Consider the following 16,780-nt stretch of genomic DNA (forward strand, 5'->3'; position numbering starts at 1 on the left):
CAAGGGACAGCCCAGGACAAGGTGACATGGCCTGGGGGGGCAGGGGTCTCCTGGGACAGGGGACAGGTCACAGCCCAGGTGAGTGCTCCTCCAGGGAGAATATGGATATGTACCAAAAGCTTTGCTAGGGCTGATGGTGGGAAGGTGAATCTCAGGATGGTTTGGGAGGAACCTTAAAGCCCATCTTGTTTCAATGCCCCTGCCATGGGCAGGGACACCTCCCACTAGACCAGGTTACCCAGGGAACTTCCTGGGGGAGAAAATCCCAGAGCAGGCACAAAGCTGGTGGGAAAAGATGCCAGAGGAAAACCAGGCAGGCATTTTCCTTTTGGCTGCAGCCCTCCATCACCCAGGGGCAGGAACACGCGCGCCCGGCCTGCCCGCGGCTCAGACGCAGCAGCAGAGCGTGGAGCAGTCCAGCCTGGCGGGGGTCCCGGCGCTCCCGGCCTTCTTGTTCTCCTTGGGCAGCAGCAGCACGAGGGCCATGGCCAAGGCACAGTGGTAGAAGCTGTGCACGTAGGTGTAATCCCACTCCTGCGGGCAGGGAGAGCGCGGTGAGAAGTGGGAGCAGCAGGGCCGGGGACTTGCGTGAGGTGCGCGACATTAAATTTCTACAAGTAGCCAAAAGGAAGGGGATAAAAAAGATTCCTGAACCTTCTGCCTCCCTTTGCTGTCAGAGAATAAAGGATTTCCAGTGAACAAAAAACCCTAAAGCAAAGGGGATTTAACACGTTCTAATTTGCACATTTCCCGATTCTTGAATGAAGTGTTTCATTACCCCGCAAAGGACGTGGCGGCGAGGCCGGGGCGCGCGGGGAGGCGGCTTCTGCTAAGTGACATTTTTATGTTCTGCTAGAATTTGCAATTACTAAATGCTTTGAAAAATAATCCTTGGGGATGCCTGTGAGGTTGTATCTCGCAGCTCCCAAAGCACAGAGCAGCCGTAACGGCGGGGCTGAGCGCAGGCACGGCCGGCAGCTGTGTCGGGGGGTTATCGCCTGCCCGGCGGGACCCTTCGGAGCAGGACGGGGGGACTGGCCAGCAGCAGGAGGAGGAGGATATAAACACAGGATCAAGTGCCCCTGGGAGTCACTGAGAGTCTTTTCTTTGGCGTGAGCCAGCTCTGGATCCGGCCATGCCTGGGTTGGATCCAGTCCCTGCCGCGTCGCTGCGAGGTGTCCTTAAGTCACCCGTGCCCAGTTTCCAAAAAACCCTGCTCGCACTTGACAAAGCCATTCTGAGGACCACGTGTGCCTGAGGAGAGCACATTCCCTGTCCTTGTCACTCACTGAAGGGGGGAAAAGGGGCAGAGCATCACCCTGTGTGCCACTTGCTGTCACACCTGCCTCAAATGGATCAGGGGATGGGGACAAGCACGGAGGGACCCTCATCTCCAGCATGCCACCCCTGGAGCCCCACGCCTGAGCTGGGTTTTGTGCAAGCCTAGATGCAGCCCAGTGGTGTGAGTGGGGCTGTCCCTCTCTTGGTGATGTCCCTCACACCTTGTAGAGTCAGGGAGGGTGAGTGTGCACACAGGTACCTCAAAGAAGAACCTCAGCATCAGTGCCAGCGCCCCGAAACAGAAGCCAGGACCAATCTGTTGGGTGTAGACACTCTTGTCAGGATAGAGCCCTTTCTTCTCCTTCATCTTCTGCAGCTGGGAGGAAGGAGAGAGCACACCAAGTGGATTCACCTGGATTTACGTGGCTGCTCCACTCTCATTCCTTGTAGTAACACTGGTTTTTAAATATTCAGCCCCAAAGCCAGCTCAGGGAGTGTGTGCCCTCACAAACCCAGCTGTGGGAGAGCAGATCCCAGCACGGCATCTGCAGACTGGAGGATGCAGGGTGCTCCCGTGCCTTGGTCTCCTCCATCCCCATCCCCTCCCCATGGTGGCCACTTGCTTTTAGCTGCTGGCTTAGTGACAGTTTATAACTGGGGCTTGCACCACTGTATTTCCACGATGTTTGACATCATCTTTCTGCAATTTTTACCCCATCACTCCTTGCCCACTCCTGCAGTGGCTTTCCCACCTCACTCTCAGCTGGGTGCACAGCACAGTGGGGCACAGACTGCAGCACTGTGCCCGACTGTCCCAGCTGGATTCAGGCAGACTGCAGACAGATTCCTCTCCCCTTTATCACCGTGGTTTTATCCACATCTTCCCCAGATCTGAGGCAGTTTACCAGATCCCTCTGCCCCTGAGTAGCTGTAAAAACTCCATAAATACGTTCCTCCTGATTAGAAATGCAGGGACAGGAGATGTGGTAGATTGCTCAGACCGATCGAATCTGGCATTTATCACCCGGGCCGCCGTCTGCCTTCTGCTCAGGTTAAAGGAGAAATCACCGTGACACTGAGAGCTGCATCTTGAGGAGGAAATCCCTGGAACAAGCTGGACTCCTCCATGCAGGGTTCAGCCCTTTCCCCAGCGGGAGCACCCCACAAAGCCCACCCCACGTACCCATCTGACCGTGATCACCAGCACGGCCGTCCCGATGGGGCCCGAGTAGACGCCGTAGCCCCAGCGGTCGTGGTAGATCCTCACGGCGATGGTGAGCACGCCAAACATGATGAAGGTCGATCTCTTGGGCTCGTCAAACTCTGCCAGGGCTGAGGGACAGAGAACAGGGAGCACCAGCTCGCAGCCCTCCTTTTTCAGCTGGTCCCCTAAAGCCTTCCTGGGGTCTCTCCTCCCTGCCCCAGGGTTGCATCTGTGGCTGGTTTTCTCTTCTCATGTCACACTGCTGGGGAAACTGAGGCACGTGGGGCAAAGCAAACCATCCTGAGGCATCTGAGTGGTGGGTCCAGGAGATGATTGTTGGGGTTTTGTTTCAGTGTTGCATGGGGAAGCTTAAAGGAGATTCCCTACCCAGAGGAGCTGTGGCTGCCCCATCCCTGGAAGTGTTCCAGGCCAGGTTGGATGGGGCCTGGAGCAATATGGGATAGTGGACGGTGTCCCTATCCATGGCAGGGGGTGGAACAAGGTGGTCTTCAAAATCCCTTCCCACTTTAAACCACTCTATGATTTCCCTTTTACTAGACCCAGAATTCAGAGGCGATTGCAAAAACCCTCATGCCCTGCAAGCCCACAATCAGCTCTTGGGTTCATCCTGCAGCTCCAGCCTTCCCAAACTTGCCAGCTCACTCTGGCACAGGCTCCACCACCCCAGAGCAGTGGAACTCCCCCACTGATGCCATGGGGTCCCAGCTGCCCGGCCACGCCAGCACCTGCCCGGGGTTTGCAAGCTGGAAAACACCAGTGTGAGTAAATTATTAGAGGCTTTTGTTTAGCACAGAATGGGGTAATAACTGATAAAAGTTATGGATCCCAGTGGGCTCCATGCTTTTCCAGCTTGCACAGCTGTGTTATGGCTGTCCTGGATTTGCATTCCGGGAAGTTTGCCCGAGGGTCTGCATCCGCACATGTGCACTCGGGCTTTACAAGCCACAGTGAGAGGCTTCCCTGGGCTTCAGTCACCACACCTTCCATGTCCTTGGATCGTGCTTTTATAGGGAGTTTGGCTAAGGGATAATGTCCGCATGTTAATCTCTGTTGTTTCCCAGCGGGTCAATATTTTAAACCTCCTAGTCCAGGATTTGTATTTTTTTGCGAGGTTTCTGAACGCAGTAATGAAGCAATCAAGTTGAATTTTGCTGCAAGGAGCCAAAGTGTCTGGATCAGCTCTGACCTACCCTGACACTGCTGTTATCCACTGAAAATGCCCTTTGGAAATGATTTGCCTCGTTGTGTTTTCTAGCTGAGCAGAGAGAGCTCTGAGGTGCCCTGAGCAGTGGGGGAGCCCCCCTTGGGACTCACATTTTGATGGGACAGAGCCATTTCTAAGGGTAATATTTTCCCCACTTATTTTTCTCTGCATGGTAAATTTATCCTATTGCATGCCCTGGAAGGGGGGTGCTCCTGCATCCCCACAGGATGAATTTGCCCAGCTGAGAGGTGTTACCCCTGCTTGTGCTGGGCTCTGAGGCTGCAGGAACCCCATCCCTGCTGGAGATCCTGCACCATCCCTGGTAGGGGCAGAGGGGAAAATCCTGTGGCCATTTTGGGGCTGTACATTGGAGTGCTGACTCCAGCTCCTTGTGGGGAGAAATGGGAACTCTGGCTGGAGTGGGCACTGGTTAGAAATATAGTCCAAATTTTTGAGCAAAACCTTTGTTTGTTGGAACATTTCCCTGACCCTGCTCTCTTCTCCTGCCATCAATACTCACATCCTTCCAAAACTCATGGTGACAAAATGGGAAAATTATAGGTTTGAACTTTTTGTCTTCCTCATATTTTTTTATGTTTCTATTATGTTTTGTTTCAGTGGCAAATAAGGAACAAAATGAGGAAAAAGAGAGTGAAGCAAATGTGGGGAAAGGAAAACTAAATAACAGGACAAGGGGTGGGATTTATAGTAAAAAGGAAGTGAAATGAATTTCTGCTTTTTCTGAGCAGATCTAATATTCCCATCAGACCAGGCTTTTGATAAACCAGGAAGTTATATTTGTTTTGACTAAACCACTTTGATTCTCGTGCTATGAAGGGAAGTGGGAGATTCTGCATTTCTTAATGCCCCTAAGCCAGGCAAGACAAGCTGATGGGCCTGATATGGGGAAAATGAGAAGAAATGGGAAATTCCCTCGTATATGAGGTTTCAGACTCAGTCATCTCATAGTCTTGTCCTGCCTTGAACTGCAGCACAAGGCTGCCAGTGTGTTACTGTCATTTCAAGCAGAGGACATGTGTGAGAGCTGGTGCAGACAGAGGAACCCTGACCAACACCACCAGCAGGTGCCACAGCTCTTTATCTCCAGGAACAAAATGTCCCCAACCACCACTCAGGACAGTTCCATGTCTGGACCCCACTAATTACAAAGTCTTTCCAAGGTATTAATGATACAAAACTGGATTAATCCATAGCACAGACTGACTTCCACAAAGGGCAATTTCAGTGGCAGCTCAGAGCGAGCGGCATTTCTGGGGACTGTGCCCACTGACTGTCCCATCAGCCATCGTGACAAATCCAGCCCTTCCTGCCACTGGCACATCTTTCAGGAGCCACAACAGAGCAGTTCTTACCCATCAGGGACACCCAGATGGACAGGGCTGTCCCGTAGATGCTGAAGTACTCCAGGATGTCGTAGCGCATAAAGCACAGCACTGATAACCCAGGGCTGTCACAAAGGTGGTAAAACTATTCCAAAAGAAAAAAAAATATCAGAAAACCAGTTTCTTACCCACATACCAGTAAGGTAAAAGCTTTTATCAACTGGTTTGAAATAGTGTAGCTGCTGAGAGGATGGCCAGCCAGGCCAGAACAGTGTCAGCTACAGCAGGATCACTGATATGCAGTAACGAATATATTTGAGTGATAATGTCATCGTTCCCGGTTGCAAATTGCCCAAGAATCAGCATTCTTCTCTCTTAGTACAAACTAAGACAGGCTTTAATTTGCCTCTTGGCCAGAATTTGCAATCTGATGATCAAGCTGCTTTGAGCTGGGCGCTGGGGGACGGCCTCTCCAGCAGAAGGAGGACTCTGGGGTTGTGGTTTTAATTGCGAAAGATTCTTGTAAAACAATTCAGAATGAGTGTCCTGATGAAATGTGTATGGATGCCAGGTCACTGTCCAGGCTAAACAGGGTTTATATGGCCAGACTCTGAATACTGGGGAATTCACTCATTAGTGCATTCCCTTAAAAACCACCAGTTCCTGCCCATTAACTCATTGATTAGGTTATTTGCAAAAAAACCCCATTGTCATGCAACATAAACGCAGACCACACCAAGAGACTTTTCCAGTGCAATCAGAGGAATGCTCCCAGTGCTTGCCTGGCTCTCTCCTTTTCCTGCCAGCCCTCAGCCCTGCAGGTTTTGCAGTGGCAGCACCAGGGAGCTCTGCTGTTCCTGAAGAAGTCCCTGCTCCGCTTGGCCGGGCGCCCTTGGAACGCTGCTCGCTGTCACGGCCCGGTGGGGATGCTGATATAATTTATAATGGGAATTGCTGCTGGCTGCAGCTTCTAGAAAAGATTGCACCACGGCTGGAATTCTTCTCCCTGCTTGAGATTGGGCTCAGGGAGTCTGGAGCCCAGGGGGAAGAAAGGGTGGAAGGCTGAGCGTGTTCCTGGCACTTGTCTGCCACGGCCATGTGCTTTCACTGCTCTGTTCAGCTCTCCTGCTGGAGGAGGAGTGGGATGCTACAAAAAATGCAACAGCAGCAGCTGCTGCCCTTCCAACCCCCTCCCCACCGCACTGGCAGCTGCCTCTCCTCCTTTCCCTTCTTTCCCTTCCCCACTCAGGGATATTTTGCTTCTTCAGTCTCTTCGGAGAGGACCTGTTCCACCTCCCATGGAAACACGTGCCAATTTTCCTACCGGCTTCTCGGGGAGGTGGAGCAGACACAGACCCAGTGCAAAATGGAATTGTAGATGTCTGGCTTCCCTGGGGAGCTGGGGCGGGGGGCTCAGGGATGTTCTCATATTAACTGATCCTGTAGTTTTTTATAGAACTGGCAGAATTTCTCCCCCTGCCTCGTGCTTTAATCAGCTCAAATGGTCAAGGATGTTCTGTGGATCCTTCATAGGAGACCAACCTGTTTCTGAGCCATGAGGAAGAGCTTTTCACACTGGGAAGATCCTTGATCTACTCCCTGCCTCAGTTTCTCTGTACAAGAAACCTGCCAACCCTCACGAGATGCCTTGAAATGGATGGGGATTAGTGGGAAATGCAACATCAGCTGGGTTGCTGAGCTATTTCATATTCCTTAGCAGATCATTGAAATGTAGTCAAACAGGAGAATTTTTCCAGTGGGAATGCTGCTTTGGGTGCTCAGCTGGTGTCTGTATGGAGTCAATTAACAGGGATACAAAGCCCAGGGCAGCACATGGCTGGGAGCAGGAACAGGAATATTTTATATATGTACAGACATTTCTTCACTAGTTATTTCCACACAAAGGAAAGCCAGGGAATCAGAGCCTGGTAAAAGACACATTTCAACCCACAAAGAGTTAATAATTATTATATTTCAGCCTGTTTTAGTCTCTCCTTTCCCAGTGCAGAAACTCCCCTGACTCCAGCATTGCTCCCATCCCCAGCTGGCAATTGCAAAATCAATAATTTGACTACTATGTGCTTTTGGCTAAAATGACAGAGGCAGAGCAAGAGATTCTGGAGGCAATTTAAAGCCTAAATTCAGCATGGCCACTTAGCAGCTGTAAAACAAAGAGAAAAGCCAGCTCCAAAGCATTGCAAATCAGTCAAGGCTCTTTGCACCCAGACCTTCTCCCTAATCTCAGTCGTAAAACACCACTAAATCTCTGTAAGGCCACACTGTAGGACATCCTAAACTGGAGAATCAGCTGCTCAGCACCACACACGGTGGGAAATAACTGAAAAAGGATATTTTAAGGGTTGTGCTGGCTGCTCTTGGGTGAACCAGCTTCTCAGTGGTACTGGGGGCATTTGGGAGGATAAAACATGCAGGGAGAGGGGAAATGGAGAACTTCTTACCGCCACGAAGAACATGGTGAAGAAGTAAACCATGGCTTCCATGTGGAAACGCCGCTTGGCCGCGATGCTGATGGTGGGGAGGAAGACCAAGGAGCTGAGGGTGGGCAGGAGGAGCTTGGCCACCAGCGAACCCATGGGTGCCTCGTGGGCCAGCAGCTCCTGGGAGCAGGGTGTCTGTGAGCTGGGCAGGAATGGTGCAGAAAGGACTGGGGAGTGTGCTTTAAAGTTTAAATGCCCTGGTGGCAGGAGGGCTGCGGGCAGGGAACAGCTGCCACCGCCACAGCCCTCGCTGCTGTCTCATCCTGAATTCCTGACACAGCCGGTGGCTCCGGGCAGCAGATGCTCTGTGCCCCCAAAACCCTCCTGGGTGTTTCTAAAGGAGGACAAGGGAATGTTGTCCTTGCACGCCTTGTGCTGGGTGTTGGATTTGGGGACATGGTGGGTGAGCTCAGACTCTGGGTTTGCTCAATTTGGGGACATGGTGGGTGGGTTTGCTCGCTCCTCATGGGGACATCCCACCCCTACATCCTGCTGTCCCTGTGTCGAGCTTGGTCAGTGCTGCTGGAGCAGTCCAGCAGGGAAAATCCATCTTCTTTCCTCACAAAGTGGAGGGGCACTGATCTGTCCTCTCTGGTGGCCAGGGATGGGACCTGGGGCTGTCCTGTGCAGGATCAGGAGCTGCACTTTGTGATCTCTGTAGATCCCTTGCATTATTTTATTCTCTGCTCTGCATTTCCACGAAGGAAGAACTGGTACGTGCCAGGCACTAGGGTTTTTTTTAAACAGTAGGATGTATCCTCCGACCTTTGTGCACTTGAGAAACACACACCAAGCTCCAAACCTGCCATGGGGGCACACCTGGGGTGGGTGCAGACATGGGGGAGCTGATGTGGCACAGCACCCAACGCCTGCTGCCAGTGCCTACGTGCCCTCCGTGGCGTTTTTGCAGTTAAATCTCCCCGCCATGCCCTCAGCCTCTGCAGCCTGGCCACCTCCAGGAGTTCTGTCTGAAATTCAGGAGCCGAGCGTCTCCGGGCTGGAGGAATTCGAGCGGATTGTCGTGCGGCGCAGAAAAGCTGAAGGAAAGGAAACCAAAAGCCAAGCGGCGTTTGGGCTGCTAATCCACTCAGTGGCTCTCTCTTTTATTATGACTTTTTATTATATCGCTGCTGCTCCCCCCCTGCGTTAATATCTTTTCCTTGGAGCCTCGCAGGGATTCTCGGCATCCTTTCGGCACAGCTGTTCCCGGGACACGGGGAGCAGGAATGCTCCGCTTGAGCAAGCGCCTTTGTGGCTGCGGCTTTGGGGAGGAGGCTGCGAGCTCTGATAGCAGCCACCGGTTCCAGGGCTGATAGGACGGGCTCGCCTGTCCCCCGGGAGGGGTCTGGAGCAAAGACAGGCACGCACAGGATAAAAAAAAATCCTCTTTAAAGCACTCCAGGACGCTGGGAAGGGCTCTGGAGGGGGAGTGAGGGCTGTCTGTGTGTGTGTGTGTATGTGTGTGTGTGCAGGGAATGGCACAGAGCATTAAAGCCTTGACTCTGTGCCGAGAGCCTTCCCCGGGCACGGCTCGGATGAGCTGGGTATGGCTCCCGTTTTTAGCTGATACTGCAGGAAGCATCCACATTCCCTGGCTGGCTGCAGGCATCATCCTCCGCGGGATGCTGCCCGCACCACTTCTCCAGCCGCCCTCCCGCCTGGGCAGGCTATAAACTTACCACAAAACTCTGCAAAACTGAATCTTGACCAATAAATATTGAAAAACCCCGGTGTCCCTATTTACTGTGAAAATGAATCCCTCCAAGCCAGCACATAAATACCCTGATGCTCCCCAGGTGTCCAGCCCTGAGCTGAAAGCAGAGCTCCAGCACAGCCCAAAGTACCCTGCTCCTTTTTTGGGCCATATCCTCAGATGAATCCATTATTCTGTGTTCATGATCTGCTTGGACCAGGGACAGTGCTGTGGGGCACAGCAGGGCTTGTCCTCATGGGGGTTTTGAGCAGATTTGAGGTTGAGAGGTTGCACAAACCATTCCAGATCCCTGGCTATGAAAGCATCATCTGCCCTGCTTTTGTGGCCATGAGATGGATGTGAGAGGGGTGAAATCACAGCTCCAAACCTGCTGCTGAGGGCAAACCTCCATGTCTGGGTGCAAAGCAGCCCCCACAGCACTTGCGAGGACACGGCAGTTGTGCAACAAGGACGTGCAAGGGTGGTGTGATGGTTGTGCACAAGGCAAATGGCATCAGGTGAAAAATCCCATCAGGCAGTTGTTAAATACATCCCCCTCACCCCCTGCCTTCGCCCAAAATCCAGCTGGCTCCCACTGGAAAGGAAACCCCGTTGGCTGCTGGATGCAGCAAGTGCCAGCCATGGCAGGCGCTCCCCAAGCAGGGAAGTGTTGGAGCTCTCAGGAGCAAGAAAACATTCCACAGGTTGTTGGGGTTTTATTCTATTTTTATTTTTTTTTTCTCTCCCAGCTGCACACCCCGGGCTGGTGGTTGGGTTGCTGCCAGCGCTGTAGGCATGGGGGGGAGAAAAACTCCCATCAGGTTGCACACGTGTTCCAGCTATTATTGAAAAAGAGCCCCCAGAATAAATGGGGAGGAGAGGGGCAGGCAGGTGGTGAGCTCCTGGCAGGAGCTGCTGCTGCTTAAAAGGTCTTTGTTCACTGCAAACACTGTGGTGCAGACGTGGGTTGGGCAAACCTTCCCGGGAAGGAGCCCAAAAAACAAAGGGCCAGGACTTTGTTCCTTCTTTCCTAAACAGGTAGGAAATGGAGAAAGAGCAAATTTTAGCTCCTGAGTTTAAGTGCTGCTGGAAAGGGAATTTAAAAATCTGCATTCCACAGGGCTAATTTCGTGTGGATCGGCGTGCATGCAGGAACGGTGATATATATGGCTGAAAAGTGGCTCCCAGATGCCAAACCCAGGTTCTGGTATGCTGTCCTGGATCCTTCCAGGGTAACATTAACCATGGCTTGCTGCAAGCACTTCTACCCTTTCAACTCAGACGTTGCAGTGGGGGAAAGAGACACAGAGAGTTTTGTTTTATTTTTAATATGAGGGTGATGGTTTGAAAGCAGTGTGTGCTGGAACAGGGGCTGAGGGGGCTGTGCCAGCTGAGAGCACTGAGAGTATTTTCTCCTTGGGGTGAGTATGGGATGATCTTTCATCTGCTTGTGGTGCAGACTGGGTCAGAATTGAAACCTGCTCTGTTGGGTGTCACCAGTCAGTGCCAGGCTGGAAATGCTGGTGATAATGACCCAAAAACAAAGAGTGAAGCTGCAGTTCTACCTGTGGTGCTACAAAGTGGTTTTTATCACTCCTATTACTTCAGAGTTTAATTTTTCATCCCCGCAGCCCTTCAGCTGGTGCACTCTGATGGTGAGAGGCTGGATGGTGGCCTGGGCTCAGCAGGTTGATGTGGCAGAACCCTGAGGAGCCCTGAGCAATGTGACCAGCACAGCACCATCAAGTTTGTGAAGATTTCCTGCCTTTTTTTTGATCAAGAATCCTCCTGGTACGGAAGAACCTCGTGCAGGAGTGGAGCAGCCCACGGGCACAAACCCTTTCCTGCCAAGCTGGAGAAGGGATGGCAGCAGCACCTGCATAAAACACCTCTCCCCACCCACTGCTGCCTCTGAGATCCTGATGTGGGGAACACTTTCTGGCCAGCTGGAAGCCAGACACAGCCCTGGCACCAGGGAAAGGAGCCCCATAAAGGCAGAGCCACCAGCTGTGCTGGAGCCCTGCTCAGCCACTGCTGCAGCCCCAGCTCTGATCACCCAGGCCCAGCCCTGCCAGAGCACCTGCATCCTCCTCATTTTATTAGTGGAATAAATTGCCACTTAAAATATCCATTCTCCCTAAGGCCTGGCCCCATTTGAGGCAGCTTTAGCTGAATACTTAAAAAAAAAAAAATCCCCCTTCCTGTCTCCCTGTTGAATAAAACTATTATGCAGATTGCTCACAGGTATTCCTGCTGCTGTTTTCCTTAGGGTTTTTTCACTTTTCCCTTTCCTCTCAGCCCTGTCATGGCCCATGACAAGCATGTCACCATTAATGATAAGGACACCTGATTTCTTGTCACCAGTTTTCCATTGCTCCTACCTTTGGGATGTGCTGGGATGGCCCCCCACTGCCAAATTCATGGAGGCAGTGCAGGGGTTTATTGCTCATTTCATGGTGTTTAATGGGTTTTTTTACAGTCATAACTCCTGGAGCCCAGTAACGACGTTGAGGGTCTCAGCTCTCACCCCGTTGGTCAAAAAAAATGTCATTTTCTGTAGAGAAATGCTTGAAGCTGTGATGCTTCAAGGCTCAAAATCCAAAAAGGGAATGAAACCAGTCTTAGGTTTTTTGGGGAGTCTGACTCACGGATTTTGAATGCCTGTGGTTGGCAGGGCTGCATAGCTGATGGCCCTCAGCACAATACTGCTCAACTTCCATGTCAGACTCATTCCATTCAAAGAAAAGCCTTTGTACTTTTTTTTTTTTTCTTCAATCTTTGAATAGCTAAAATTTCAAACTGAGCCTGGAAGCTGCTCCAGGTTCTTGTAGGAATGTGCAACCTTTGGGGACAGGTAAGGTTGAAATCTGCACAGAAGAAAGAGACTCTTGGAACCACTGAAACTTTACAGCCACGACCATACCTGGGGTCACTGCGGTCACTTGTGGCTTTCAAACTGCCCAGAGATATTTTTTACAGGAATCTGATGTTAAGAGCAGCTCAGTGGCTTTGGCTGGTTCAGTTTGACTCAACAATTTTGCAAACCCTCATGCCAAGATGACATAAATCAGCGCCATGCCCAGAGCGTGGGGACACGCAGGGATGAGCTGCCTTGCCCAACACTGCGCCGCAGGTCACTCTGCAAGGGACTAAAGAACACTTCTGCCTCTAAAGAGCACTTCTTTTGGTCTCCTCTTGCTTGTTTTACTTACCCAGTGGTGGGCCACAGCTGCAGCTCTTGGCTGCCAGGGGCTTTTTGGGGGGCTTTGATCCCCTTGGTGAAGTTCTGGTCGTGCAGGGACCTCACACGCTCAGGGTACAGCTTTAATCTGCCTGTGCCACACCAGTCTGGCCTGGAAACAACTGCAGAAATGTCAAACAAATGCATCAGTTCTGCAGTCAGGATGAAAAAGGAAGAAAACCAATCAGTTGTCTCATCCCTGAGGGAAGATGGAGCTGCTGGGGGGCCCTGGGCCAACAGATTCCTGACCACGCTCACACTCCTGCACCTGGGCAGGGATTTTGGGGGGCCTGGCTACAGCAGAGCCATCCCATCTGCTGTGCCAGTGCAAGGGCTGAGCCAGGAAAGGGCTGATGTGGCTGGGAAAGTGGTGCTGGAGCTCCATATCCATGGCTCTGGCTCACCAAGAGCAGGTTGTGCAGTACCAGGGACGTGCTTGGGGCTCAGGGGTGCTGGGTGTCAGCTCCAGCAGGCCCAAGGCTGGTGCCTGGGGCAGGATGGAAAAGCGTCCTGCCGTGGGAAGCACAGGGAGCAGGTCAGTGTGTCCTGCCTGGACCAGAGCTGGGCTGTCACTCTGCTCCAGGCTGTGAAATGAGGCCCCTCTGCCCCAGTGAAACTGCCCCAGCAAAGGGACCCCCAGCCCTCCCTCACCCCTCATCCTGAGGAACCCCGAGTTTCTCCGCTCAGCTGAGCATCCCTGGCTCCTGCCAGCAGCCCCAGTGCCCAGCCCAGTGCTCCTGAACTCTTTTCAGCCAAGGAAACTCCTTTCCTCCACAGGCACTTCTCTGGCCAAGCCAGCCGCCAGCCGCCGGCAGCGCTCCCCCGACTGGAGAAGGTTTTTTGGAGTGTCTGTCGCTGGTTTGGGGTTTTTTTTGCACTCTGAATTCTGCACGGCACCAGTTTGGGGTGGAAGAGCCTGGCAACTTCATGGGGCAGGGCTGCTCTGTGTCCCTTGGGTGTCTGCTCTGTGTCCCTCGGGGTGGCTGTCAGGGTAAGTGTCCCCTGTGTCCTGGGGCTGGGGGACACCGAGTGCCCAGCACACGGATTGCTGCGCTGCCTCGCCCAAGTGCAGGATGCAGAGAGCAGAGCTGGATAAGGGACTCTCATCCAAATCCCAAATTTCCCTGGGAAAGTCCAACATGAGCCCTCAGTGACCGTCCCGGGCGGGAAAGGCTCTCGCTGTCCATGCAGGTGCATCTTGTCTCAATTTACTGCGAGCCCAAAAGCAGTAAATAACATCTGCAAATCATTTCTAGCGCTCCTGCCAAAAACTGGGAGATAAAACCCGCTGTTGTCTGAGCCTGGCCAGCCGTGATTAATGCTGTACCTGCAGCAGCAGCACCCTCAGCCCCGGGGCTTTGGGGACACTGCTGTCCCTGGGGATTTGGGGGTGGCAGGAGCTGAAGCTGCGGGGTTTGGCTGGTGTGCAACTCGTGTTTTGGATGTGCAGTTTGTTCCCGGGGCTGGTGGGGCTCCCATGGAGGCGATGGCATGGCTCCTGCTGATTTCACGGGGCCGGGCCGGGGCTGTGGAAGCGGCGCTGCCGCGGCCAGGGATAACACAGTGATTTATGGCAGCAATCAGTTGCCACTAGGAGCTGCTTAGGAATTTTCCGATGAAACGGGGATTGCGTCAGAAACCGCTGAGTCATCTCAACTGTTTCATAAAAAAAAAATAAAAATAAAATAGTATATTAAAAAAAAAATCCTTTGGCTTTGATGAACTTTTGGTGAAGCGCAGACTGAACGTGTCTCGCCTGCTGCCGGCTCCCCCAGATCAGCATTCCCACCCTCTGGCATTCCTCCTCCAGCTCAGGGCATCCCTGCAGCAGGACGGGGTGTGAGGTCACCCAGGGATGGCATCTCCTGGGCTGCCACCTCCTGCCCATCCCCAGGGCTGGGGGATGCTGGGGCTCGCAGGGACCCGGGCTGCTCTGGCGTTTTCAATGTGAAATAATTCGATGCTTTTAAAACCTCTCGTGTTCAGACTTTTCCCTCCTGGTTGTTCCAAAACGGAAAGGGTTTTCTCCTGCATGTCTCGGGCTGGGATATTTTGAAATGCAGGAGTTGGGTGAACTCAAGTGCTAAATTTTCCCAGTGTCCTGGTCACAGCCAACCGATGGAAAATTGAAAGTTGCAAATCAACCTGGCTGGGTAAATTAGAACAGGCTGGCAGACATTTAGCCAAACAGAAAAGGAGACTTCATTTCCCATGTAATTTTTTTGGGATGGATTCTCTGTCACACAGACATCCCTGGCAGGACTGGGTCCAAATTAACAACTCCGTGATTTCTGCAGGGTACTGGGACCTGTGAGGGAAACTGTGGTGGGGGACAGTCACCTCAGGGCCCTGCAGATGGGTGCTCCTGGCCTGTGGCAAATGGTGACAGGGCTGAATGCTGCCCTGAAAGTCCAGGAGCAGCCAGAGGGACAACCTGCAGAGATGGCCTTGAGTGCAGTGTCCTGCTGGGAGAAATGGCTTTGCCCTGTGCAGGGAGAGAAGGAGGAAACGCTGGAGCTGAATGCCTGAGAGATGTAGGGATTGTTCAGGTGGGCTGCTCAGAGCAGCTGGGATGTGCTGAGGAATGCACAGGGATGAGTGTCACCACATTTGGCACATACAGACCTCAGAAGGCAGACAGATAGATCCTATATCAAATGTAGGTTGCACAACTGTAGCTGTGGCCTTCTTCCCCACAGGCTTTTGTCCCAGACACACAAACACAGATCAGACACGACCTGTGCATGGCTGTTGCTGAGCCAGGGGATTTGTCCCCACCAAAAATGGCTCTTGACGTGCCCCAAACCAATTTTCTCACCCCATTTTCTGCATGGCACAAAACTGTTTCAAGCAGCAAGACTGGCACTGAGCTTTACCAAACGGCACCGAAAGCACAGGACCTTGAGGATTTGGTTCATTTTTCAGCAGCAAGTGGGATGCAAAGCCTGGCAGACCACATCCAGCCATTCCCTGGCCATCCCAGAGGCAAGGTGTTGCTGCACAACGCCCGTGGAGGTGCCGGGAGGTTTTTGGTGACCTGCGATGATGGCGGGGGCTGAGGGGTGGGGGCGGCAGGTACCGTTCTGCCACCCGAGGAGGGGAGAGCAGCATCCTCCGGGGGTGCCGGGGGTAGGGAAGTGCAGCATCCTCCCGCGGGTCCCGGGGAGCAGAGCATCCTCCGAGGGAGTGCCCGGGGAGGGGGAAAGCGGAGCATCCTCCTGGGAATGGAGGGGAAAAAAATCGGAGCATCCTCCCGGGAATAGGGGGAAAGTGGAGCATCCTCCCGGGAATAGGGGGAAAGTGGAGCATTCTCTTGGAAACTGGGGGGAAAGTGGAGCATCCTCCTGGGAATTGGGTGGGGGGGGAAGCAGAGCATCCTCCCGGGAATGGGGGGGAAAAGCGGAGCATCCTCCCGGGAATGGGGGGGAAGCAGACCATCCTCCGGAGGGTCCCCGGGGAGGGGGATTGCAGCATCCCCCCGGGGCTTCCCGGCGCTGCGTGGACCAGCGGGAACGCATGCGTGCGGTGCGGGCTCTCCCCGCCTGTGCCCCCCCGGTCTCGCCTCAGGAAACCGGCTGGCGGCCGCGGGCCGGCGCCGGGGGAGGCGAGGGGTTAACCGGGGTGGGGGCATCCCGGGCCGAGAGGTGTGAATTCCGCCCGCTCTCCCCCCTGCCTCCCCCCCGCCGCCGCTATAAGAGCGGCCGGCGCGGGCTGGGGGGAGCCACTGCGGCGGCTCCTCCTCGCTGGAAGCCCCGGCGCTTTTGGCTGCCCTTTGAAGTCGGAGAGGGAGACGGAGGGAGGGAGCGTCTGGGGCCGCCGCTGCTCCGCTCCGCTCCGCGCCGCCGCCGCCGCTCCCGCCCGGCCCCGGAGCATCGTCCTGCCCGGCCCTGCCGCCGCCAGGTACGGCTCGTCCCGTCCCATCCCGTCCTGTCCCATCCCGTCCTGTCCCATCGTCCCATCCCGTCCCGTCCGTCCCATCCCGGCCCCGCGGGGGTCGCGCCCCGCCGGACCCCTGCCCGCTGCCCGCTCCGCGGAGATGGAGCCCCGTATCCCGCACCCGTGCTCCGCATCCCCGCATCCCGGCTCCGCATCCCCGCCCCGCATCGCCCTCCCGCCGCCCGTGCGGGGCTGCCCCGGCACCGGCGACATCCCTCCCCCCTTCCTTAATTTTCCCTTCATTTAAGCACGCAGCCCCGAGCGCCTGTAGGATAAACTCCGAGCGCGCTCTGGTATTGGCTCGGAGTCAGGAGTGTCTGGGAGCCTTAATGAGAACCAAGTGTAAGGCAAGGCTCAGC

The 16,780-nt window shown here is 53.9% G+C and overlaps 2 protein-coding genes across 7 annotated transcripts in view; one reads left to right on the top strand and one right to left on the bottom strand.

Moving 5' to 3' along the window:
* Nucleotides 1–387: 387 nt before the first annotated feature.
* MYMK (myomaker, myoblast fusion factor) lies at nucleotides 388–7,709 on the bottom strand. Its single transcript, XM_064394126.1, has 5 exons — nucleotides 7,513–7,709; nucleotides 5,084–5,198; nucleotides 2,465–2,613; nucleotides 1,541–1,657; nucleotides 388–534 (listed from the first exon to the last, which is right to left on the bottom strand). Exons 1-5 carry the CDS (start codon nucleotides 7,645–7,647, stop codon nucleotides 388–390), a joined length of 663 nt encoding a protein of 220 aa, XP_064250196.1. The 5' UTR covers nucleotides 7,648–7,709.
* An 8,277-nt stretch (nucleotides 7,710–15,986) lies between these two features.
* ADAMTSL2 (ADAMTS like 2) overlaps nucleotides 15,987–16,780 on the top strand; it is a 29,407-nt gene continuing 28,613 nt past the window's right edge. For 5 of the 6 annotated variants that reach the window (XM_064394100.1, XM_064394104.1, XM_064394101.1 and 2 more), the window contains exon 1: nucleotides 16,252–16,385. Coding sequence is in view for 1 of the 6 variants with exons in the window: in XM_064394106.1 (XP_064250176.1) it covers nucleotides 16,002–16,399 (398 nt within the window). In the remaining 5 variants the exon portion in view is untranslated. Of the gene's footprint in view, nucleotides 16,400–16,780 lie in introns of all 6 variants that reach the window. The other variant, XM_064394106.1, reaches the window with a different exon arrangement.

The sequence above is a fragment of the Passer domesticus genome, chromosome 18 (assembly GCF_036417665.1).
Source record: "Passer domesticus isolate bPasDom1 chromosome 18, bPasDom1.hap1, whole genome shotgun sequence".
Taxonomy (NCBI): Eukaryota; Metazoa; Chordata; class Aves; order Passeriformes; family Passeridae; genus Passer; species Passer domesticus.